Here is a 24,865-nt window from a genome sequence, read left to right as displayed (position 1 = left end):
AGCATGATTTATTTAACCATATATTTTTATTTAGATTTCTTTCAAGATAATTTGGGAGTTTAGGGACTCCATTTTTGAGTCCCACTTGAGTCCACCGAATCCAAACTTTGTTTTATAGAGCTAGGCTTGGCCAAGGCCCACTTAATTTGGACTTGAGATTCTTATAAATTTGGGCTTCTGTATTGGATCTCCAAATTTAGCCTATTTGTAATGGTGACACATGGCACAAAAATTTTACGTGCCTACACATCCACTTATACCATTCATTTGTTTTGATTAATCGACCTGATAATTTGCTTGGAGTACCATTAGCCATGAGTTATTCGGCAAAGTGCAAACGAAAGAAGCAGATCGAATTAATGAGGTCTAGGTTTGATCCAATTTCACATTTCATATCCTTTCTCTTTTTTTTTTTAACAAAAACTAAAATGGACCCAAAAAGATCATTAAAATTAGAGCTCACAATAAAAAACCACATTTTGGCACATGCCCATTAGTGGGTCCATCTATCTAAGAATTAGAGAGGAATCCAGATTTCCTACACTCTCTTTGGTGTGGGATGTGGTACACTTCCAATGAAATTCAATCACATCACATATGTGGATTAAGTTAAGGTTTGGCCATTTGGGGAATTATGCATTCAAATTCAATTTTTAAAATCTAAAAAAAAAAAAGAAAAAGGTAGGAAAAAGGAAACTTGGGCCATGTTTGGTTTAATTCTCATTCTTTCTCATTCTTATCCAAGATGAAATTCTAAAATGGACAAGAATGGGTAAAAATAGGTAGAATGAGAAAATATTGCTATGAACCAAACACTTTTTTCCTAAAAATGAATTATTTTCATATTGACAATTGTCATATGTTGCTCATTTTCATTCTTAAAAAAATGTACCGATATTCATAAACTGCTTGCCTAAGTCTCTAAAATTGTTGGCATAGATGTTTACCAATGGATGGCCGACAGTCAATGTTTACCAGTTGGCGTAGATGTTTCATAAAAGTACTTTTATAAAAATACTTTCATAAAAGTACTTTTATAAAAGTGCTTTCGTCCAAGTGTTTTCGTAAAAAGTACTTTTATAATAGTACTTTCGTAAAAGTATTACCATAAAAGTGCTTTTATAAAAGTACTTTCGTAAAAGTGCTTTTATAAAAGTACTTTCGTAAAAGTGGTTTAGTAAAAGTACTTTTATAAAAGTACTTTCGTAAGTGTTTTTATTAAAGCGCTTTCATAAAAGACTTGTGCTTTCATAAAAGTGCTTTAATGTAAAAATACTTTTATAAAAGTGTTTTCATAAAAGTACTTTCGTAAAAGTGCTTTCATATAAAAGTATTTTTATAAAAGTGCTTTTGTAAAAGTTCTTTCATAAAAGTAAAAATCTATGTTAGCAGTTTTGTAGGCAGAGTTTCCACAAAGAATGGAAATGAGCAAGATGGGGCATGATTATTTTTTATGTTGCAAGCTACTAAATTTTTGTGTTATGGGGCTGATTTTTCATCCTAAAATGAATGTGACACATGTGAAGAATTTTGTAACCAAACACTCTAATGTTATTCATTCTTGCCCATTCTTGCCTAGTGTGAACAAGAATTAAAAGAATGAGGCTTAGATCAATGAACCAAACATGCTTTTGATTGTCCATTTACAGGTTGGAGAGGCTAAACAATGAAGAAGAAGAAGAAGAATAAAACCGAAGAGTGAAGAAGAAACATTGTTTCTTGCAAAATGATTTCCACCCTTATTCTTGTTCCAGGGTATAGTTTCTTGTAAAATGATTTCCTACAAATTGGTTGTAATGGTGTATGCTCATCTAGGGTTTGGCAAACAAGCCCTGGATTGAGTTTCCCATTTTTTGTTTAGCCTCTCCCATCAATCAACTGGACAGTCAAGTTTCCTTTTACCACATGTTTTCTATTTTTTTTGAAGTTTCAAAATTTGGAGACATAATGCCTCAAATCTTCCATTTAACTTAATGCACACATGCGAGATGAGGAAGCATGTAGAGTGTGATGTGGTTGAATTTCATTGGAAGTGTACCACGTCCCACACAGAAAAGAGTGTAGGAAAACCGGATTAATTAGAGAGGTGTTGAGATTGAAGTGTTTATGTTGAGATAGTTAGAGTCATGTAATGTGCCCAAGTTAAGTCAATTAATTGGGTCCACTGTGGGTAGCTATGTAGAGTGTGAGTGCATTGAGGTGGAACACATATCATGGTGGGAGAAGTACTTAGGAGATAATTGTAATAATGACCGAGTAAGTGGTTATTTAAGTGCAATTCTTCTCTTCATTAAATTATTATAAAAACTATCCTTATTGATTGAGAATTATCTCTTTGGATGAGATCTTTCTTTCATTAGAAATATACAGAATTTAGGTTAGTTTTATTTGGGACAGAATTCTGGTGGATAGGAGATCTGGAGTCCTTTCTTTGTGCGTGAAAAATGAACAACCAGCGATGAAAATGGGCTAAAAACCAAAAAAGCAACGACGGAGATGGTCGCCTGGTCCTAATACAGGTTGGAACCGTGTCTTGGGACCAGATCCGAACTCAAACGCATTGTGGAGTCCGAATTTGGTACCAAAACAAAAGATGTACGGCTGCAGCAGTGGCTGTTGGGATATGATCCGGTCTCTGCATTGTGTACCATGCAAGTCGGACCAAAAGTGATGGGTGAGTTTGGATTCAGAATCCACCACACACTCACTTCACAGAATACTCGTATTGTATGTTGTATCTATTTCCATTGCGGGGTTGTTGGGACCTTCATTGATTGGATGACCCTCATCTTTGTTATGTGGTCCGCACATGTACTCCACTTTTGTTATGTGGTCCACAGGGCGCCTCACACCAATTTTATATGCACATCCTATATTGAGAACATTTTCCGTATTTATAAGTTATTATTTATGGGAGATATTTTTCAATGCACAGTGGATGTGATTGTAATGTGTCCATGTGTGAGGAGCAGATCCTGTTCAGTCTGCTATAGCTTATTCAATGTACGGTGGATGTGATTGTAATGCGCCCATGCGAGATAACTTTGGCTGTTGGGGCCAATAGTCTATGCTGTTGTGAATGTTTTTGACCTTGACACGTTAATCCACTTACACCATGTTTATGTTTTTCGTAAAAAATGTATATATATGGAGTAATTATTATTTTACCCCATTCTCAAATTCGGATTATCCGAATGCTTTAACTGTTCAACGGGTTATGAAACCAATAATGAGGTTTCACGTCAATAATAAATTCATGAGCCCCACTGTAAAAATATGAGCCAATATATTTAAATACTAGCATAGAAACTTATTATTGATATAATTACTCTTTTACCCCACATCTAGGTAACATGGCAAGCCCAAAAATGTTTCCAACAAACAAAGATTTCTCATTTAAATTTTCTCTTAAAATGAGGCAATGTGCAGAAGTTGTGGGTATAGATTCCAGCTATGATTCTTCCATATGCAGTACATGTATAACTAGCCTTTTTCTAGAGCTGTCAATGAATCGGATCTAATTCTAACATTGTGGGCCAATCATGAAGGCTACGTTTGATTGCGGTGGAAAAATTCTCCTTGTAAAAGTCAGTCCATCGATTTAAAATTTTAATGGATCATTAAGAGATTTTTTATTTGAGAATCGATGTCTCATTTGCATTGATTTACAATGAAAAAGTGAACTTACATCGAGAGATTCTGGGTGTGAAGTTTTACACCGGTCCACTTTGAAAAAAAAATGCAAATGCGAATTGATAATAGAGTATTACATCAATTCGCATTTATACCGCAATCAAACACAACCGAACCAATTATTAATTGGATCTTGAAGTGGCATACTTCGTAGGCCTTAGATCGTGCCATGTGGCATCGGTCAGATGTAATCATGGCCACACATCTTTAACTGCCTCTAATCACTCCAAGGCAAAGGGGGTTTTTATGCCAAGGTAAAGACACTTTTTGCTCTCTCTTGCATTTAGAATCTCAAGAAATATCTCCTTAGCTATTAAGGACTAAACTCTGAGCCCTCGTCTCAAGCCTGATCTGATTCCTCTTTAGCACTTGGCTAACTTGACCATTGGAGTCTCCGCCCTTGGGATAACACCCATCAGCCTCGGACACCAGCAATATTCCCTTGCGGCTCTCGGCCCCAACTTTGGCAGCAACAGATCTATAAGATATCCCAAAACCAAACCAATTATCTTAGACCCAAATATACTCATAGGGATATTTAGGTCTGAATAAATTAGACCCTAATATACTTATATCTATAATTACCTATACTAACAATTTAGAATATTACTTTTGATAATATTAATAAAAAGGACAGTACAACTATCTTATATAATGCCTATGAAATTTATTAATTATATAATTGGTTTGAAACAGAAAGAACTAGTTCAAACCCAATTATTTAATTGAGAAAGAAACCATAAACCAATTACCAAAACTGATATAATCAGTTTGATCGATTTGATTGTACCCAATAAGCCTGACAAATTGACAATTCTATTTCTCTTTACACTCACTCTGTTGTAGTTTGACTACGTAACAAATAAAAAGTCAGACTGCTCCCAAAGGCACTACAAGAAAAAGAGTGTCTTGAGATATGCCCTTAAGAGAGAACACTTTAATACTAAGTCAGCAAGTGAGCAAGAGGTCGCTAGACCAAGCTAAGAAGGTTAATTGGCAAAGAGATCAAAGGGCGATATGATAGCAAGGAGAGAGTTATGTTATGCATTCCACATTTACTTATCTATAGAGATGTCGTGCTCATTGAGGAGTTGTAATTCTCTTAGGCTGAGTTTGGAAAGAGTACAAATACAAATATGTAGAGTGTAAAACCTTATATTTTGTATTATTTTATATGTATTTACACTGTACATATTTGCATTTGTACTCTTTCCAAACTGAGTCTTAGGAGATGACGGTTGGGCCCTGCCCGAGTTTCTTAGTGTTATCCTTATCAAGATCTAAGCATGCTGGAGGCATCTAGATGAATCTATTGGTCATGTTAGTTGGCTGGGTTGATTGACTTTGGATCTCCTGCCCATGTTTACCCACAATACACCACTCCCCGTGAATTGGGAACATATCCCCCTGCATAATACTCTGTAGAGGATGAGATGTTCTCCATGTGTGGTTAAGATAAACGTGGGCAGGGTTCTCATGGGCAGGAGATTCTGGCTCCCATGCAATTGGGCCACATCAAACCTCATTGGTTCATGTTTGTAGGGATTGTGGAGAGTTGGATCTTCTACCCACAAGATGCTACTACACCTCGCAAATGCTAGAAGAATGAATTACAGGCCTAATCACTATGCTGCCAGAAAGACATGATACTGAAAGAGATTTGACCAATCAAAACCCCCTGAGTTTGAATAAATTATCAACTGATTTCTTACAATTTTTATGATACTAACTGATTGGTTGTAAGTTTTTCTAGTATTAGTATCATGCATGAGCCAGAAAGGATAATGATCCAAACCACTGTATTTATGCAAGCATAGTTTAGAAATTGAAACTTGATGGTGGCTTACGCATCTGCCATTGTAAATCTAAAGAGAATCAATAAAAAATATGGGTAAATTGTTGAAACCTCCCTCGAAGTTTTTTGTTGCTGATGAAACCTTCCCTAAAGTTTAATAATTGCAATCACCTATCCAGAACTTTGTGACAGAGTTCTAACTAGGCCCCCTTTGTTAAAATCCTCTAAAAAGAACATGAAAATGTCTAAAATACCCATGCAGTTTCCATCAAAATGTTAATTTTTCAAATTCTCTTCATATGAATTATTATCCCAAATCCTCCCAATCTCTTTCCTGAAATTGATTTATTTTCTAAATTTTTCCTTCATATCAATCGAGATGGTGCAACTTTAAATTTTCTTTTTTTTTATTCTTCTAGAAACCAATATTAATAATAATTGTATGAATATTTTGGACCTTTTCGTGCCTCTTGTTAATTGAATTTACTAGAAGGGACTTACTTGCAACTGTGTTAAAAATATTACGGGAGATAATGCACATTTCGGCAGCTCCCGGCTAGTAGGTGACTCAGATGCCTGGCTGAATAATCCCTACCTGGAATGTGGTATGGATGCCTAGCTAAATGGTTCCTACGTGGAAGGTGGCTTGGACACCTAGTTGAATGGTGACGAGCTGGAGAGGTGGCTCTGATGCCTAGTTGAATGGTGACGAGCTAGAGAGGTGGCTCTGATGCCTAACTGAATGGTTACGAGCTGGAGAGGTGGCTCTAATGCCTAGCTAAATGGTGACGAGCTGGAGAGGTGGTTTTGATGTCTAGTGGAGTGGTGACGAGCTGGAGAGGTGGCTCTGATGCCTAGCTAAATGATGACGAGATGTAGAGGTGGCTCTGATGCCTAGCTAAATGGTGACGAGTTGGAGAGGTGGCTTTGTTTCCTAGCTAAGTGGTGACGAGTTGGAGAAGTGGCTCCGATGCCCAACTGAATGGTGACAAGCTGGAGAGATGGCTCTGATGTCTAGCTGAGTAGTGACGAGCTGGAGAGGTGGCTTTGATGCCTAGCTAAATGGTGACGAGCTGGAGAGGTGGCTCTGATGTCTACCTAAGTGGTGACGAGCTGGAGAAGTGGCTCTGATGTTTAGCTGAATGGTGATGAGCCAGAGGTGGCTCTGATGCCTATCTAAATGGTGATGAGCTGGAGAGGTGGCTTTGATGCCTAGCTAAATGGTGACGAGTTGGAGAGGTGGCTCTGATGTCTACCTGAGTGGTGATGAGTTGGAGAAGTGGCTCTGATGTCTAGCTGAATGGTGACGAGCCTGAGAGGTGGATCTGATGCCTAGCTAAATGGTGACGAGCTGGAGAGGTGGCTCTGATGTCTAGCTGAGTGGTGACGAGCTGGAGAGGTGGCTCTGATGTCTAGCTGAGTGGTGACGAGCTGGAGAGGTGGCTCTGATGCCTAGCTAAATGGTGACGAGCTGGAGAGGTGGCTCTAATGCCTAACTGAATGGTGACGAGCTAGAGAGATGGCTATATTGCCTAGCTGAATGGTGACAAGCTGGAGAGGTGGCTTTGTTGCCAAGCTGAGTGGTGACGAGCTGGAGGGGTGGCTCTGATGCGACCTGCAAGGAAAAAATGTCAGAGTGCCTGGGTTGCTTTACTCGGGGTGGGCACTCTAATGCTTATGTTAGCGAATAAGAGATTTAAAGATAGCCATCTGGAGAGCTGCAAGAACTAAATTGCACATCTCCCCCCTAGAGTTGGAGGTAAGGCCTTTATATAGTCATTGTTTGGCGTGAGCATCACGCAACACGTCCGGGAACTCCAGGAGGACGTGCCTAACTGCTCCGAAATCCTCGGTGGTAGTCGTGCACGTAGGCCAATCTTTGCGCCTTACTCAGTTTCTCCCAAAACATTCAATGTGAGAGTTGACTTTCGAGAGACCTGGGAGTGATGGGATGCATGCAGAAATCAACGGCGAGCACGTTTCGTAGGTCGCCACCTGGACCACAATCAGGTCGGCAAGCCCTCGAGGGAGGTCGCTTCAGCCGATACTGACGAGGTACCAGAGGTCGGCCCTGGACGAGGTGCTGCTAGCCGCCCTGAGTCGTGGACGAGGTGGAGGCATGTCGCCATGTTGGCAACAGGGGCAAGTTGCTAGGTCGGCACCAGAGGTTGGTCGCAGGTCGACGCCAAAGGCATGTCGCCAAATCGGCGACAGTGCCAGGTCGCTAGTTGGGACTCCATCATTTTGGCTAAGGCAAGTTGGTACCTAGGTGGTTCTGGGTGTCACCCAATTGTTCCGAGATAACATGTGTCATGATGTTAGTGGAGGGCCAAATCTGCCCTCATCAGGAGATGATTGCAATTATCAAACTTGATGAATAAGGTTTTAACAATGGTCAAAATTTACCCTATATATATATATATATATATATATATATATATGCATAGTTCTTGATAATGCACGATCTGGATGCTCCTATCTGGAAGATGACTTAGACCCTAGTCGCATGGCGAGCTGGACCAAGTTGCAAGATAAAGGATCAGAGAACCCGGGGTGGCTAACCCGACGAGGTCGCTTCGATGCTTAAGTCAGTACTGTATTAAGGATGCGAGCTGAATACTTAAGTGCTAGTGCTAGTGAGCAAATAACCATGCATACCCTGTGTTATTGGGGTTGGTGCCTTTATATAGGCATTGTTTGGCATAGGCTTCACGCACCGCATCCGAGATTTTCGAGAGGTCGAGCCTTACTGGTCCGAAATCCTCGAAAGTAACCGCTATGCACGTTGACCATCCTACGGAACATTCGGTACGTGGGCCAACTCCCGAGAAACCTGGGAGTGTCGGGGTATGCATGCCGAATTTGTTGGTGAGCACATCTCGTAGGTCACCGCCTAGTCCTTAGTTAGGTCGGCAAGCCCTCGAGAGAGGTCGCGCCACGCGTCGAGGTCACTTTGGCCGGTGATGAAGTGCTACAGGTCGGCGGTAAAGGCAGGTTGCCAAGTCGGTCGTAAAGGTAAATCGCCAAATCGGGATGAAAATAAACTATGATATGAGACTCTAAATCATCGTTTAGGTGGCGTCTAAGTGTCATCAAGCTGTTTCGAGATGCCATATGTCATGAGTTTTTTGGAGGGTCAAATCTTCCGTCATCGATTCTCAATTTTCATAGGTTAAGTTCATTAGAAATTTGCAGCATGTCAAATTTTCATTTTAAGTTTATTTTTCTTTTTCATTATTCCTTCAACACGTCATTGGTAGAGCTGCTGCCATCGCTACACCTGACAAATCGGGGTGAAAATAAGGTACGATGTGGGACTTTAAATTATCGCTTAGTGGCATCTAAGTGTGATTAAACTGTTTCGAGATGTTATATCATGAGGTTTTTGGAGGGTTAAATCCGCCGTCATTAGAAATTTGCAGCGTGTCAAATTTTCATTTTAAGTTTATTTTTCTTTTTCATTATTCCTTCAACTCGTCATTGGCAGAGCTGCTGCCATCTCTACACCTGGCTAAGCGTGGGGAAAAGTTCTGACAAATGAAACATTGACTAAGACAGAAAAAGGCCGTTAACCAACGCCTGTCCCGTCTATCAATATCCAGTTACTTTGTACCACGTGGATACTTTGTGGCATGCCAAAATTTTGAAACTTGTCAGCTCACTTTCAAATGAAAGGTTTGCATTAACCAACTCATCCTTTAGTATAGGGAAATTCTATAAAACTTCTCAGCATTTGACCATTTTTCTTAAATTTACCGTAACTTTTCAAAACGTCCAATAACCCATGTCAGTCATTTTTATTTTTAAAATTCACCATCTTTTATACCACCTTAGTATTCATTAATAAAAAATATTTTTATAGGGAAATTCTACAAAACTTCTCAGCATTTCACCATTTTTCTATTTTTTATCAAAGTTTTGCTTTATTTTTCATTTACAACAGAAAAAATGGTAAAATAGTAATAATACCCAAATCCGTTAGTCCATTTAACGTAAACTTACTAATATGGAGCTCCCCAGACGTTTTGAAAAGTTAAGGTGAGTTTAAGAGAAATGCTGAAAAGTTATGGTGAGTTTTTGACAATTTCCCTTTAATATATTAAAGCGAAATTCTTTGACAATACTCAAGAGGCTTCTCCTTTTCAAATACATAGTAAGTCTCTCCCACATAGGCCTGTAAACGGTATTCGAAAATCCAAATTTGAATTTGAGATTCGACATAATCGAATCTAATTCGGATAATTCGAATCGGATATTCAATTGAATTCAAATACCATTTTTTTACCGATTAAATTATCGGATCGAATTCTAATATGCATTGATCCGATTCGGTAAATATCCAAACTGATTATATATATAGTTAATTCAAATACCATTTTTTCATTTACTTTTGATTTATAGAAAATAATTATAGTTAATTTAATATGAACAAATATTTTTTAATAAATTTCATTTTATTAGCCATTTGTAGTAATTTTAATAACTATTATTGTTTTCATTATTTTTAAATGAAATTTTGATTAACTTTAAATAAATAAAAATAATTTCAAAAACTAACATTTTTATTAATTTCACTAATAATAAAGGAATGCCAATGGGGCGGGTTTGAGGTGGGACACCCCATCCCTATCCCCGTCCTATAGTTAAGACACTATACCACATCCCTAGTGTCAAGTTAGTATCATCCACATGGTAAATTTCTAAAAGTACACTAATTTGTCTTTAATTTTTAAAAATATAATTTTATGAAAATTTTGGAAAATTAGTACATTTTTATAATTTTGAAAATTTATTCAAATTTATTTTTAAATTGTTATTAAATAATTTATTTTCTTTTTAAATGGTTTACTTACAGAATTACATAATTTATCTTATATTTTCTAATATAAACTAATCAATATTTTATTTCTAAAATATTATAATAATTTTGAATAATTATTTAATGCATTTTAAATAAACTTTCAAAAAATTTCCAAGAGTAAAATATTATATCTTTTAATTTCCAAAATGTTATTTCACAAAAATGTAACCTTATAATTTTTTTGAAAAAATTATTTCATTTGTTATGGAAATTTATTGAAAATTATTGTAAATCATTATTAAATGTCTATTTTTATTAAGTAGTTTACTAACAAAATTACACTAATTTAATTTTTATTTTCCAATATAAATTAACTAATAATTTATTTTCCAATATAAATTACACTAATTAAATGTCTATTTTATACTTTTTGATAATTGTTAAATATAATTCTCAAATTTATAGAAATTAATTAAAGAGTTTTCAATTTTTATAAAGTGTTGTTAATTAACATGAACATAACAGTATTTACCCAAAATACTTTAAAAAGTCGTTATGAGTTAATTAATAACAACATTTATTAATTTTTGGTAATTTGTGAACTGTACTAATAAGAATTTTTAATTTTGGTAATTTACTAACAGTATTTATTAACTTTTGTTAATAACACTATTTAATATTCATTGAATATGGACTGTATTAAATATTAATCGTATTTAATTATTTATTAATTAATATGAATATTTTAAATGAGATAGAGTGGATATAGATTGGGGGGGGATTTTAGGAATTGATTAGTGAGTGGGGTAACATGATACCTTCCTAATGGCTTAGATGAAATATCTTAGGAGAGTGATTCTAGGAATATTTTTAGGTAGTTGAGTTGGGAATGGTGGGTGACATGGTTTAATGGGAGTGGTGAGAAGGGGAGAGGAGAGAGAATCAAGTAGAATGTAGGGTGGGGGTAGTGGAGCAAGGAGAGGCATGGTGACATGGATGAATGGATTCATGTTGAATCCAGTCCCTACCAAACCGGTCTTGGATCAATAAGGATAAAACCATGCAAAGAAAGGGAGGAATTTGAGACTTCCATTGTGTGTCCCAAGTTTTCTAGTTAGGTAATTGTTTATTTGCCTCTCTGAACTAGTCCGGATTGGTTGGAGACAAAATCATGTGCACCAGGCTGGGCTACCTATCACGAGTGAATACGTCACTCTTGGCTCCATCTATACTGAACACTAGCATATTCACTTGTGATAGATAGCCCAGCCCGGTGTGTATAATTCTGTCTCCAACTCATCCGGACTGCCTCGAAACACATGCTCAAAGGTGACAATGAGATCATGATAATAATACTTGAGTCCCCTTCTAATATAAAATTATGGATAACTACTTTGTACCTGAGACCCAATTTTTGTAGTTGTGCATCATGAAAACATCTCCATATTTGTATGTTTTTTATTCATGGTGAGACATTCCCAATGCATATCTGCAAGTGGCTGTAAACGCTGTATGAGCACAGTTTTGTGAGAACTGAATATGATTTCTTTTTGTACTTTGGGGATGGTGACACATAAACATCATGGAAACATCTCCACATTTGTATGTTTTTTTTATTCATGGGGAGATATTCCTAATGCACAGGTGCAAGTGGTTGTAAACACTGTATGAACACAGTTTTGTGAGAACTGAATCTGATTTCTTTGTACTTTGGTTCAGGGGAATAGGGGTCTGGAATCCGAATCAGAATGGGGTGTTCCCTATTCCATTTCAACTGTTTGATTAGGCGGAATCTGAATTTCATTCCTATTCCTGCTGGAATGGCATTCCCCCATTTGAAGGAATAGCCATTCCCTGCCCCTCCCTTGAAAATGAAATACCATTCATGCTGATTCCAATTCCGATTCTCATTTCTGTCTGAACCAAACAGACTATGCGAATGGACCAATCCAATTCTGACTGCAAACCAAACGGCCCATAAGCCCATTCGTTAGCATTCGGTTAGTTAAGAGTAGTGAAAAGATTCACAAGTGATGTCGTGTGCATATTTAAATATTTTAAAGCCCCAAAATGATCTTTGCATAATTTTTGAGACTGTTTAAACCTTGATGATTTCTTCCTTAGCATTGGCGATTTTCTACAACCGACTCTTTCCGAATGATATAAAAAACTGAGGGTCTGTTTGGTTCCAGACCCCTATTCCTGCTAACCAAACGAGTCCTTAATTCTCTCCGGCGACGGCCACAGGAAGATACTACTGCTTTTTCTCTGTCGGCAGCAGCCTTCAAGTCCTTCTTCTCTACTGGGAGCAACCTCTTTGCCTTCTCCTTAGGGATTTTAATTTCTTCTAGAGCTTAGAATGCACATATAGTAACATCCCAATAACGTAACCCTACTTAATAATGTCCATTTATATCAGTAAATTAAACGAACTTGGATTTCAGTGTTAGAATGTGAAAGTACAGGATTGATCATTGTCTCAAGTGAAATTATACTCTTTCCAAAGTGAGTCAAAAACCTTTCTGTCAAGCCTTTTAGAAATGAAGAATAATGGAGAACATGGATGGTACAAGTTTTGTTCAGGTATCATAGCAATTGCCCATTAACAAAGTCAAAACAAGAACATTGAAAACACCCACAATATCTTAATAGAGGAGAGAACCACACAGTTCAAAAAAAAAAAAAAAGAATATTCACGAATTGAGTTGCTTTCTACCAAAAAAAAAAAAAAAAAAAAAACAAAATAGTTGCTTTCATAATATTAAACACATGGAACACTGGACAAAAAGTACATAGAAAGACATAAGAAAAAACGAAAACGAGATGATTCACATCGTTTTGTAACAAAACAAACACAAACTTTTTTTTACTTTTTGGTCCTCTTTACAGGAGGAAATCAAGAAAGGAGCCAAGCAGACAGAGACTCCTGCATGTCTGCTCCCACCACCTGATGACACTCCCCTCCACAATTATCACCCTCCCACAACCAAGAAAGCGTCTCTTCACCATCCTCCCAGAGCTTATAATGACCTTCAACTACGTCCTTCCAGTCCCAATCAACCCATTCCTCCTCAAAGCACGAAGTGATCGAAGAAGAAGAAGAAGAGTTCCACTCGCCATTCTCTCGATTATATGAGCTAATCACACCACTCTCTCCATCGTCACTTGTTGTCCCCTTGTTGGAGCCCACCATCTCACTTTCTCTCTCCTCACTAAATCCCATGACCACCCCATCGTCTCTCTCCCCACTAACTGCCAAAACATTATCAGGAACCAGTGTGGCACCAGCCATAACGTTGTCGTCCGAGCACAGCATCCACGTATCTAATTCCTCGTAGGGTACCACTACCTCAGCTTCTCTATCCTCGCGAGGTCTCGGCACTACACTCTCTGTTTCTCCCTCTCCGCTGGAGCGAAATCCACCGCCGGAGCTCTCTTCAGTTGGACCCAAGATTTCGCTTCCGCTCTCCTGATAAGACCCTGCAGGCCTAACTGCTGGAGTACTGCCATTCTCTTCTCCATTAATCCCTATGGTTGCGCTCGGCAGGCTCACCTTCTCAAGGGTCGTCGGTGTAAGTAGTGACCCACCTTCACCACAGCCAGCTTTCTCGGGTTTCTTCGTCGAGACGTCGCCCTTGGAGGGATTAATGTTGAACCCGCTATTGATCTTTTTCATGGCTGATCTACTTGTTCGACCACCTTTACGTTTGCGCCCACCACCCATCTTGACCAAGTCCATGACGATGGGTAGAGCGTCGCTGTTGGGCCTTCTGAAGCTGTGAATTCTCCTGCTCAAATGAGAGTTCCAGTAATTCTTGATCTCGTTGTCTGTTCTTCCTGGCAGGTGCCCAGCAATCAAGGACCACCTAAACAATCAAATTAAATCCCAACAAGTGATTAATTTTTTATTAATTAACATAATTAATTATTTCTTGTTTTCTTAAACAAGTAACATTTCTCAGGAGATGCAAAGTCTTTTGCTTAACCTAAAGTTTCAAAGTTGCTTACGGAGGTAATTAAAGTGGACGGGAAAAAGTCTCCAAAAAGTTGGAAAATAACCCATATCGATTGCAAAGCAACTAACCCCACTTTCAGACTTCAACAAACAGTCTCACACACATGCAGACAGACAGAGGAGAGAGAGAGAGTGTGGTGCATCTGCATGTGCATCACTTCATTGTAGAAAGAGAAAAGATAAGAGTCAAGTTCAGTCACCTATTTCCCAAAGCACTGTGCAGCTTGATGATTAAATCCTCCTCCTCGGGGGTGATGTTGCCTCTCTTCAAGTCAGATCTCAAGTAATTAATCCATCTCAGCCTGCAACTCTTCCCACATCTTAACAAACCTTCAAGCCACCAAGAAAGAGAAAGAAGATTAATTAATCAACAACGCTAGCTATACTATATACTAATCTCATTTTGAAAACTAAACAATAACTCATATCAAAATACATTTGGGTCGTAAAGGTACCTGCATTCTTGGGTAATGACCGCCACGAACCCTCACCATTTGCCTGAATGTACTTCACTAAGATCTCATCTTCTTCAGCTGTCCATCTCCCTTTCTTCAATCCCACTTTCTCGCAACACGGCGCCCTTCCCATCTCCAGACACAGAGAAAGAGATGTCTGTCGTGACTCGTGATGAGATGAGCCTGCGAGATTATGTATGTGTCTGTGTATATTGAAGTGAGGGGTTGGGTTGAGGAGGCCAGAGAAGGGTAAAATAATAATAAAAGCAAAGGGGATGAGAGAGAGAGAGGCGGGGCCACTGATGTAGATTGTATAAGCATTTGCGGTGGCCAGATGCGCCACGAATGTCAAATTTGTTCGCCGTTGTCGTGGCTCGTCCACCGTCGAGAGCCTTGTCACGGGCTCCAATCTCCCACGTTGATGCCTCCGTGTACGACCTTTTGTCCCTCTTCCCCTTTACCATCCCCCATTAATTTCTCACCGCATCCCTCCTTTAATTTTTCCATCTACCTATAGCTACACAAACCTCTGTCTTGAGCATGACTTCTACTGTGAAATCTCAATTACTACGATGATACCTTACGTATTATTATATGACATTTTTAATTAAACAATATAAATTAAAGCAACCCACACTCCACAGGCTGGAGGAAAAAAACCAGCTTAATTATCAACAGGGAAATTAATGAAACATCAAACGTTAAACCCATCAATCTGTTTGTTCATTCATTATGAACTTGCTCTGTTAGCTTTAAAAAAATATGCTTTGTGAGAGAGAGAGAGAATTCTCTGTACTCAACACTGATAGGTGCCCACCGTGACTGATATGATGGATCCTAAATTCATACCTACAATTGGATAAACATTTTTCTCCCGTTGCAAGCAATTCTGTCATGACTCATGACTAATTGCTCAGCGCCATTTGCAACAGGATACAAAGCTTATGAATGGGTCGCGCCCGGGGTTGAGTCACCTGGGCATTTGCATGCATGGGTGCAAATGAGTTGAACCAGAGGTCGATTACGCTTTTCTGATTTGTGCTTCCATGCATCTGTATTTGTGCAAAAGAGATTGCACTATTGCAAATAATTGAAGATTAAATGTATAAAAAAAATGGTAATTATTAGGGGTGGCAATGAGCCGAGCTTTTCACGAGCTTTTTGAGCTTGGCTCATGAAAAGCTTGGATCGACTTGGTTTCAGCCGAGCTCAAGCCCAATTCAGTGGCTTGATTTATAAACGAGCCGAGTTCGAATATGTTAGAGCTCGGCTCGTGAGACTCACGAATCGGCTCGAATATATATAACATATATATAATAAAATTATAGAAAATAATATATATAATAAAAATATTATAATTATTAATTATTATAATTCTTAATTTTTAAATATAAAATAAACTTTCTATATATAATTTTTATTTTTATAATAAAATATATAATAAATATTTTTATAAAATATAAAACGAATCGAGTCGAGCCGAACTCGAGCTTATGAACTTTTGGCCTCGAACTCAAGGTTCTGGCTCAAACCGAGCTCAAACCTTATAGAATAGTCTCTAGCTGAGCTCGAGCCTGATACTATTTGACTCGGTCCGATTCGAATCCACCCCTAGTAATACCCAGGTACAAATGCAGACTCAAAATTTGGCTTTTTTCTTTTTTTTTTTCGATCCCCCGTTCTCATACTTGTCGGGTGGATAAAGCATGATGTCAATTCCCCTTTTATTTCTCTGACAGTGGAAACGTTGCCCATTGAATTACGGCTCAACCAGAAATTGCCACGTCATTCAGAACTTAATAAATTTTTATGTTTCAGCAAATTTCAATGGACAGAAATTGTTGAATGGCGCATATATATAGCTGCTAGCTGGCTAACAGAAGTTTCATGTCAACATGCTAAGTCTGATCTGCTACTTTTCAATCCTGTCGCTATCGGCTTGGCCACATTGAACCACCGTAACGCACACTAAACTAGAGGGGCAACTCCCAGCATCAGCCTGACTTAGCACTGTTCCAATGAAAATTTTGAAATTGCTGTTTTTTCTCTTGATTTGAATTCTCTCTCGGTTGCTTTTTGCTTTTGGCTACAAAATAACAATTTCAAAAGTCATCAGCTAACCCAGAACTCTGAACTCATCTCAGTCTATTCAACTCAAATGCTCAATGGAAGTTTTTATTGATTCCAGCTGGCTTTTGTGGCTTTAATGATATTAATTTGGCTTTTACCAAAAGAAAAGACAGTTAATGTCAATGGAATTTTGGGTCGGACGATCAGACAAATATGAACTAAAATACGTATTTGGCCATATAGATGAAGTTTTAAGCAAGGCTTTTAAAACTGAACTGGACAATAAAACAAATCGGTCAGGGGTTTAGTTTTCGGTTCGAATGGTTCATTCGAACCGAATGAATGGCCTGTTCTGATAAAAAAAAAAAAATAGTCAAACCATTAAACAGTTTGAATGGTTTGAACGGTATGGTTCAACCACTTGAGTCAGCAATTTGCTGACTAAATTAATGGTTTTTTAGAAAATAACAATTCTGAGATAAAACAAAACAGGTCACCTGACCGGTTTTCAGTTTTTCCGGTTCAACCATCCAGTACTGTCCGGTTTTGAAAACCATGATCTGGTTTTGAAAATTTTGTCAATTATATATTAGAAATTTCTTCCACCATTAAACTCAATTAATGTAAAATCACATGGCTTTACGGCATTATTACTGTTCTCCCTGATCCCAATATTGGAATATAAATGGCCACGTGGCAAGTTGACGCTTTTAATAAAACATGAAATTACATGCCAAGGGCTTTTCTGGCAATTGGAAAAAGCTACAAAAGCTCACTTTATGTCAAGTATCAGCTATATCAATATTGAAAAATATGTTTTTTGGTCGTGACTTGTGGTTGTGAGTCCCTGTGAGAGTCGTATCACTATCTTGCTTTTCGACATCATTTTCATTTCTCATTGCAAGCGATGATCGATCGAAGTTCTTTTTCTGTATAAAATTACTTCAAAAGTATTTGTTCATAAATAGCGGAAAATTTTTCCTGTCTCTAGTGTTTTGATTATTTTTTTCCTTCATAAATAATCAGTAAATAAATACTATGATAATTAACCATTTTTATGAATGTTGAAAGAGCTAGAAGAACTAGGGTTAGATGATGATCATGATCATGATGGATGATAATGATAAGCAGTTTTGTGAATCAAGGAGTCTTCTAATATTTCAAATTGGTTGTTTATATGGTGTGATATGTATACTTCTAATATCTATGTATGAATATATATATATATATATATATAATTCTATTAAAATATGCAATTAATCATGTCATAAGATATTAATTAGCTAGGTATCAGCCCTTGAACCTAGATAAGCTCCCAAAATATTATTTGATGCTAAGGATTTCTTCTCAAGAAAATGAAATATCAATAAGCAGGTCTTCTTGTACTTCAGTTTATATTTATTTGATACATTTAGTAAATTAACAGAAAGGATTAAATTTTGTGGCTTCGATCTTTTATTTTGCCAATTATATTTTTATTTATTTTGTTAAGTTTATTCAGTTAAAATTCCTTGTTGGATTGAGAACATGTGTGTCCCACTTTAATTAATTTTCCATCTATGTGGATTTATCTAAGATAAATGATATTTATTCAGCTATATGGTGGAGGCATTTAATATTGAAACTACCTGTTTGTACAATCCTATGAATACAACTTGGAGAAATTAACGTGGTGGGTTCCTTTCTACAAACCACCGACAGCACTTTCTCTATTTCACCGAGCTCTAACAGCGTGGAATCAACCAGCGACAAGTCTAAACCGGAAGTTGGGTTGGGACCTCCTCGAGCTCTAACCCAATTGCATCCTTGTTGGAATCAATCTACGTGATGGACAACCCACTCACAACCATACCCAATATAAATTCAACCCTCATGGGGGCGTGCTCGAGGGCTCTATGCCATGTCTTCACAGCAAAATCTAATGACTCTCACCTATGCATTTGTTAGCTGACCATACAAGGTACAACCATAGTTCCTTGAGCGTGGGTATTGTTTGGCAAAGACATACTCCATGGCGGGATTTGATATAGTAATGGGTCGGATATAATGCGACCTTAATACATTAATTAATGGAGTTCTTATTTTTGTATTCACTTTCATTACCCATGGAGTAAGTAATTTAGATGGGTTCTCTATCTCTCTCTGAATCGGGAAACAACAATATAGTTCTGTTGCCTTCCCTGTGTAAGTTAAAATTTTGAAGTCTATGACCATGTCAACGTTTCCATACTGTGTTAAGATGTTCTTGCAATTCTAGTTCAAAGTTCCAACATACAGATTACACTGGGGCAGGAGTGGAAGCCTTGTCAGTTGTGAAGATGCTAGAATCAAATGACCCACATCTTGGGAAGAACAAGGTCTGGTTTGTGGATCTTCACATTCACATTGTCGTAGATTGACCAAAAGCATGAAATGTTCAGTCTATCTAGCAAAACAAGTATTCCCATCCATCAATAGCTTGTTCTCTCTGTTTTTTTATCAAACCTTTTATGGTGTTAAGGAAATACAGTTGAGACAAAAATTAAGACCCCCAACTCAACTGCCGATTTACACTTGTCACCAGTTGGTTCCATGTTGTCAAACTGCCACCGGTGGTCTGTAGAAATGAAGAATATCAGATTTGAGAGGAACAACATGTTTGGAAGGAAAATGAGGAGAATGGATGCTTACTACCAGTTCATTCTTGTCACCAATTGACTCGATGCCATCGGACTCGTTGAAATCGCCACCGGTGAGGGTGGCCTCTTGTTCTTGAGCTAGGGCTCGGGTGAAAAGAGTTCAAATAAATGAGGGGAAAATTTAGGGCACGGGTTTTGTTTTTACCTAACTAATTGACAGACTCGTTACATTAACACAGAATATTAAGCCCCGAAAAGGATGACGTGCATGTCTCGTATTAGAGGGTCCATGCACCCCGTGAATCAAAGGGTCCACTGTATTTGAACTCTCAACGACTCCGGATCTCTTGCCCATATAAACTCTGCTGAATTGGGAAGATCTCCCTTTACGTAATACTATGCAGAGAATGAGATATTCCTCATGTGGCTGCGATAGATATAGGCAAGGTTTTTGTAGACAAAAGATCTGAACTCATTCTCAACAGGAGATCTTACCAACCAACCGGTTGGCACCTTTGACATCTTTATTAATTTTTACTCTTAGCTTTTAAACCCTCTAATTAAGTAAGAAATCATGGCTTTGACCCTATGCTTGATGTTGCGAAAACATGCATATATATAGCTGAAACAAGCATAGGGGAGCCACGTAATAAGGTGGGGCCCTTGCCCTAAACTTCTGTTAAGTGTCCTTACTTAGTGGGGGCACAAGGGTGGCAACCATGGGTGTTCTTACCCCCATTGGGCCCCAAATGTTTTTAATTCTGTACTTTTGTTAGAAATAGATGTACGACAGGCCGTCGACAATTGCCTATTGACTCGTACAAGCTACATACTTGACATGTGCCCTCACCATTAAAATGATGGGTTTTTATTGTTGAATCCACCTCAAAAAATTGAGTCACGTGGGATGCGGTTTATAAGAAGGCTATTAATAGACTAGGAGGAAAAGAGGCTATTCTAATAGACTAAAAGGGTTAGTAATTTTAGATTTCTGAGGTGAACCGTAGTCTATTTTATCCTTCAAATAAAATAAATAATGTCAAGCAACTAGATGCTAAGATGTTGAACTCCGTGATTAAAGGACTTAAAGCAGCTAAAAAGGAAGGATTCAAAAAAGTTCTAATATTTTTTGATATAGGGTAAATTGTGGCAAAAATCCAAAGTAAAGAATACAGTAGCAACTTGATCGAAACAATGCTTTTAGATCATTTATACATTCTACTAAGATCCTTTTGAGGAGGTTCAGATAGAACATGCACTATAGCTCATTTTTTTGCTTATTGGTCTTGTATATATAATATTAATATTAGCTACATATGTAATAGATTGACGGTCCCCCCTTCATATAAAAATATTTGTCAGCACTGCTGGCCTTCTATTGGCAAAACAAAAAAAAATCCCACTCTCTTAACACCTATGGACTTAAAGTCTCAAAATTAAAAATTATTTGTTTATTTTTCATTTAAAAAAAAACTTTTGTAATCAACCGAGACCTCCCTTCTATTTCTTTCCCTACATGCTCACAATACACAGTTGGGATATTCTACAGGACGTTGATATGAATTACCATTTTCAAGTCTTCAATTGGTCCTTGACTTTCTGTCAAGGTTTAAAATTTCGATACGATACGCCCAATACCGGGCATATTGTATCGTATCTTTGAAAAATAGATACAGGATACGGATAGAAATTGAATGTTTCGTCTTTTTTCATAAGTATCCGACCTGTATCGGGAGCGTATCAGGGCGCATCGATAGCGTATCGGCGAAAAAGATACGACCAAAAACTTTAAAAAAAAATTAAAAGGGAAAACAAGCTTTTTTTCCTCGAAATAAGCCTTCTTTCACCCCAAATGACTCTAAAACTCTAAACTTCATTCCTAGAGTGCTAGATTTGCAAAATTTTGCAAGAAACAAGTGTGAATAGTTAATTTTTCTTAAAGATTTTTTTTAATTTTGAAAAATATGGCAAAAATAGGTAAATTGTTTTCAATTTTTCATAATATCTTGGGATTTTTGTTTTCTTAAATGTTTAAATTTATGTTGACCTACATTTCTTACATTCAAAATCACAATTTTTTTTTGTGTTATCGGTACATTTATGAAAATTTCATAAAGATATTTGGGGAAAATATAAATTAACAAAAAAATTGAAAATGTAATTTTTCTCTATATATAAAGACTAAATATGTTTTAGATCTATGGGTTTATCTATCATATCCATAGAACAATTGAAATTTCTTCTTTAATACATTTTTTTTTATTTTTTTTATTTTTAGAATTAAAAATAATTAATTAATTAATTATATTTTATCATTTGATCACAATGGCTGAATATGTTATAATTCTATGGATGATCTATCATATCCACAAAGTAATGGAAATTTCTTCTTTAATAACTATTTTTGAATATATTATATAATTTTTATTTATTTTTTGTAATTTTTTAAAATGAATAATAAATAATTATTAATTATATTTTCACATACAAGATGTGCCAATGCATGTTTTATGGTTGGATAGGAGAGTTGGGTTTTTCCCATCCCATAAAACATTAAAACTTAAGAATTATAATTTATAAATTATAGTTAAGCATAGGATTTTTAATGAAATTATAATTAACTATAATATATTTCTTCGTAAAACCATTAAAATATGCTAGTTTAATGTATATACACTTCATTGAGGTATTATATTTAGTGTTGTTGATGTATTTTTATGATTTATTAAAGTATTTATAGTGTTTCCAAATGTATCTATGTGTATCTTAATTTTTCTCCGATACACGAGTATCCAAGGTGTATCCCAATACGTATGTCTCTTAAATTTGTCTTTTCGATACACTTGGCGTTTCCAATACTTTGAACCTTACTTCTTGTAGTCAGGGATGGAATATTGGCCTTGCCTATTCCATTTACCTAAAGAGGCTAGTGAGACAGTTAACTATTAATTCATTCATAACAGGGTTTCCAAACAAGTTTTGCACCTGGTTATTCACATGGATTATTGTCCAAGCACCAATGAAAACTTCTTGTTGGCTATCAAGAATTGGGAGCCAGCAACGAAGTGAAGTAACAGTAGGTATCACTTATTAGGATAAGTGATATCCATCTTCCATGTGGGTAAGTAAATTTTCCACTTTGAAGAAATTGACAACACTTTCTTTTATTAAGATATATTTAGATTTACACTTTAAAAACCTTACGCTGCACATACAACAAAATCAAAGCTCTTAATTTATTAATATGGCGACATTGAATTAAATAAAATAATCTCTTGGAGTCTTGGTTGGGCCACAGCAATAAATCTAAGTCCTTGGTTTTCGATTTTAGCGCTGCACTACGAACTATATCCCATTTAATCTTAAAAAAGAAAAAGAAAAGAAAAAAAAAAGAAAACAGCATAAATGCTTCAGGGGATGCTCAGATAAGCAAGGGATTCAACCTTGTCCATGCTACTTCTATTCTACAGACCACTCCTTTGTAATTGGTATTTTTTGGTAAGCCCACTGTTTTAGTAATTGTCCATTAAGTAAAGAGCTAAAAAATGTATCTGTTAAACATTTTTTCCCATCATTTTTAATTGTTGTTTGTTGAATAAAAAAGGGCAAATTTTTTAAATTATTCCTAAAGTTTAGTAAATTGACTAATTCTATCCTTATTATTTTAGTATTATCTTAAACGATAATCGCCATCTATCATTAAAATCATAATAGAGATGCATGAAAAGTCATTTTTGCCCTTATATTAAGAAAGGGTGCCAAATAATAATTACTATTTTGACCCTTAACATACATAAGGGTATCTTTTGAATTGTTCTAATGGGGAATGACAAGCTCTCTCTGATTGTCATTAGAAAGACATTTCTTTGCTTTAGAAAAACAAAAGTAGAGGAGGTTTTAGACAATTATGAGAAACAATAGAAATATTTAAAATAGAGTTAGAGTTAATCGATTTCTTAAACCTTAGACATAGAAATATTTAATAAATTTGCCCTAAAAGACTCAACTTGGAAGGACTGGAAATACAAATTTGCAAAATACAATTTACAAACCAAGTTGAAATAAACCCAACCTTTCTCTGTCAACGGAAAGAGCCTATTTAAAGCATGTTGCAGAATTATTTTACCGAGTTGAAACTTTGTCCATAACGACCTGACTACGTGCAGGTGTCCATTTTGAACCGACCCCAACGCAAAAGTGGCAGAAGATTCCTGCACTCACTGAACACCTGAATGATAGATTAATAGATTGGCTTCATGCAAATGGATCTGAACAGCTCCTTTCACAAAATCTATGTCAAAGCATAAAGGGGCTGTTATTGACTACTCCACCTCATCAATTTTGAGTTCGTATAAGTTGGGAAGAGTGACAGGTGTAATGGCAGAAATTTGATTTATTGAGTCCAGATTTGTTTTTTATAGAGCTCTTTTCATACAGATCTCATACTCACTGCTTGGGAACATCTCCTTATTCATGAAAGAAGGGTGATATATGGCTGTGAAGTCGATGTAAGGATTGGTTATAAATCTGAATGTATTGTCCTCTTACCAAAAAATATACATTGTCCCAAATCCCACCTATGTTATATTCATCAAAATTCATGTGGATTTTAATTGGTCAAAGTTTTTTCTAGTATCATGTTTTTTGATATCATAAATTTTCCCTATATCATTAGGGATGCTTCAGCTTATTTTTGCAAAGCAATTCGTTCATTTTAGAAGTAATTTTCTTTTTATCGGAACATGTTGACTTTTTTAACATTGACCATAGTCAATTCTTTTCTTTTCTTTTTTTTTTACTCAAATCTTAACAAAAAAATTTGATCTTTGAAGGCTTGATATATGTTTGTATCAAATGACAAATTTATTTAAACAAAAACCTTTGAATTATATAATTCATGTGTTATGTTGTCGAATGCATGAAACGGCATATAAACAACACCATAGGCGGTGTTTGGTATGGTTTCTGTTTATTTGATAAATGGTGTTATGTCATTTTTATGTGGGCATTTGCCCCATTATGTTATTTCATATATCTATTTATCTTATAAATATTTATTTTGATTTACATGTAAGTCAACTCTTAGAGAAGCTTCATTTTAACGTTTTCTCCAAAACAATAGTGTTTATTTACTATTCCGCTTATGTCGCACCTAGTGGCGTCTAACTCTCAACAAATACCAAAAAAATGTTTATCAACCATTTTTTCTTGGTTTTGAAGACAAATCAAATACAAATGTTTATTTAATAAACGGAAGCTATACCAAATATATACATGGTGTGGGCGTTTATCGCCCTGTTTAATAAATGGAAGCTATACTAAACGTTTATTTAATACAAACGTTTATTTTGACCCAGATGGTTAGATCATTCGGCCTAGGAACCTTCTAGGCAATTGGTTCCGTTTTACCCCAAACCT

At 36.5% G+C, this 24,865-nt stretch overlaps 1 protein-coding gene across 1 annotated transcript; it reads right to left on the bottom strand.

The window, feature by feature from the left end:
- Positions 1–13,014: 13,014 nt before the first annotated feature.
- Positions 13,015–15,076, bottom strand: MYB11 (myb domain protein 11). Its single transcript, XM_010269742.3, has 3 exons — positions 14,760–15,076; positions 14,505–14,634; positions 13,015–14,155 (listed from the first exon to the last, which is right to left on the bottom strand). Exons 1-3 carry the CDS (start codon positions 14,890–14,892, stop codon positions 13,186–13,188), a joined length of 1,233 nt encoding a protein of 410 aa, XP_010268044.1. The 5' UTR covers positions 14,893–15,076; the 3' UTR covers positions 13,015–13,185.
- Between the last annotated feature and the right edge of the window lie 9,789 nt (positions 15,077–24,865).

This window comes from Nelumbo nucifera, chromosome 4 (assembly GCF_055504915.1).
Source record: "Nelumbo nucifera cultivar China Antique chromosome 4, China Antique-T2T, whole genome shotgun sequence".
NCBI classification, from domain to species: domain Eukaryota; kingdom Viridiplantae; phylum Streptophyta; class Magnoliopsida; order Proteales; family Nelumbonaceae; genus Nelumbo; species Nelumbo nucifera.
Note: the sequence above shows the minus strand (reverse complement) of the source record. Positions and strands in the feature narration are given on the sequence as shown.

Bases quoted from the DNA above. Each gene is read 5' to 3' on its own strand.
- MYB11 (XM_010269742.3), bottom strand. From the start codon at position 14,892: ATGGGAAGGGCGCCGTGTTGCGAGAAAGTGGGATTGAAGAAAGGGAGA. The intron at 14,635-14,759 runs GTACCTTTACGA...GGTGGCTTGAAG, and splicing joins GTCATTACCCAAGAATGCAG to GTTTGTTAAGATGTGGGAAG. The intron at 14,156-14,504 runs GTGACTGAACTT...TTGATTGTTTAG, and splicing joins CACAGTGCTTTGGGAAATAG to GTGGTCCTTGATTGCTGGGC.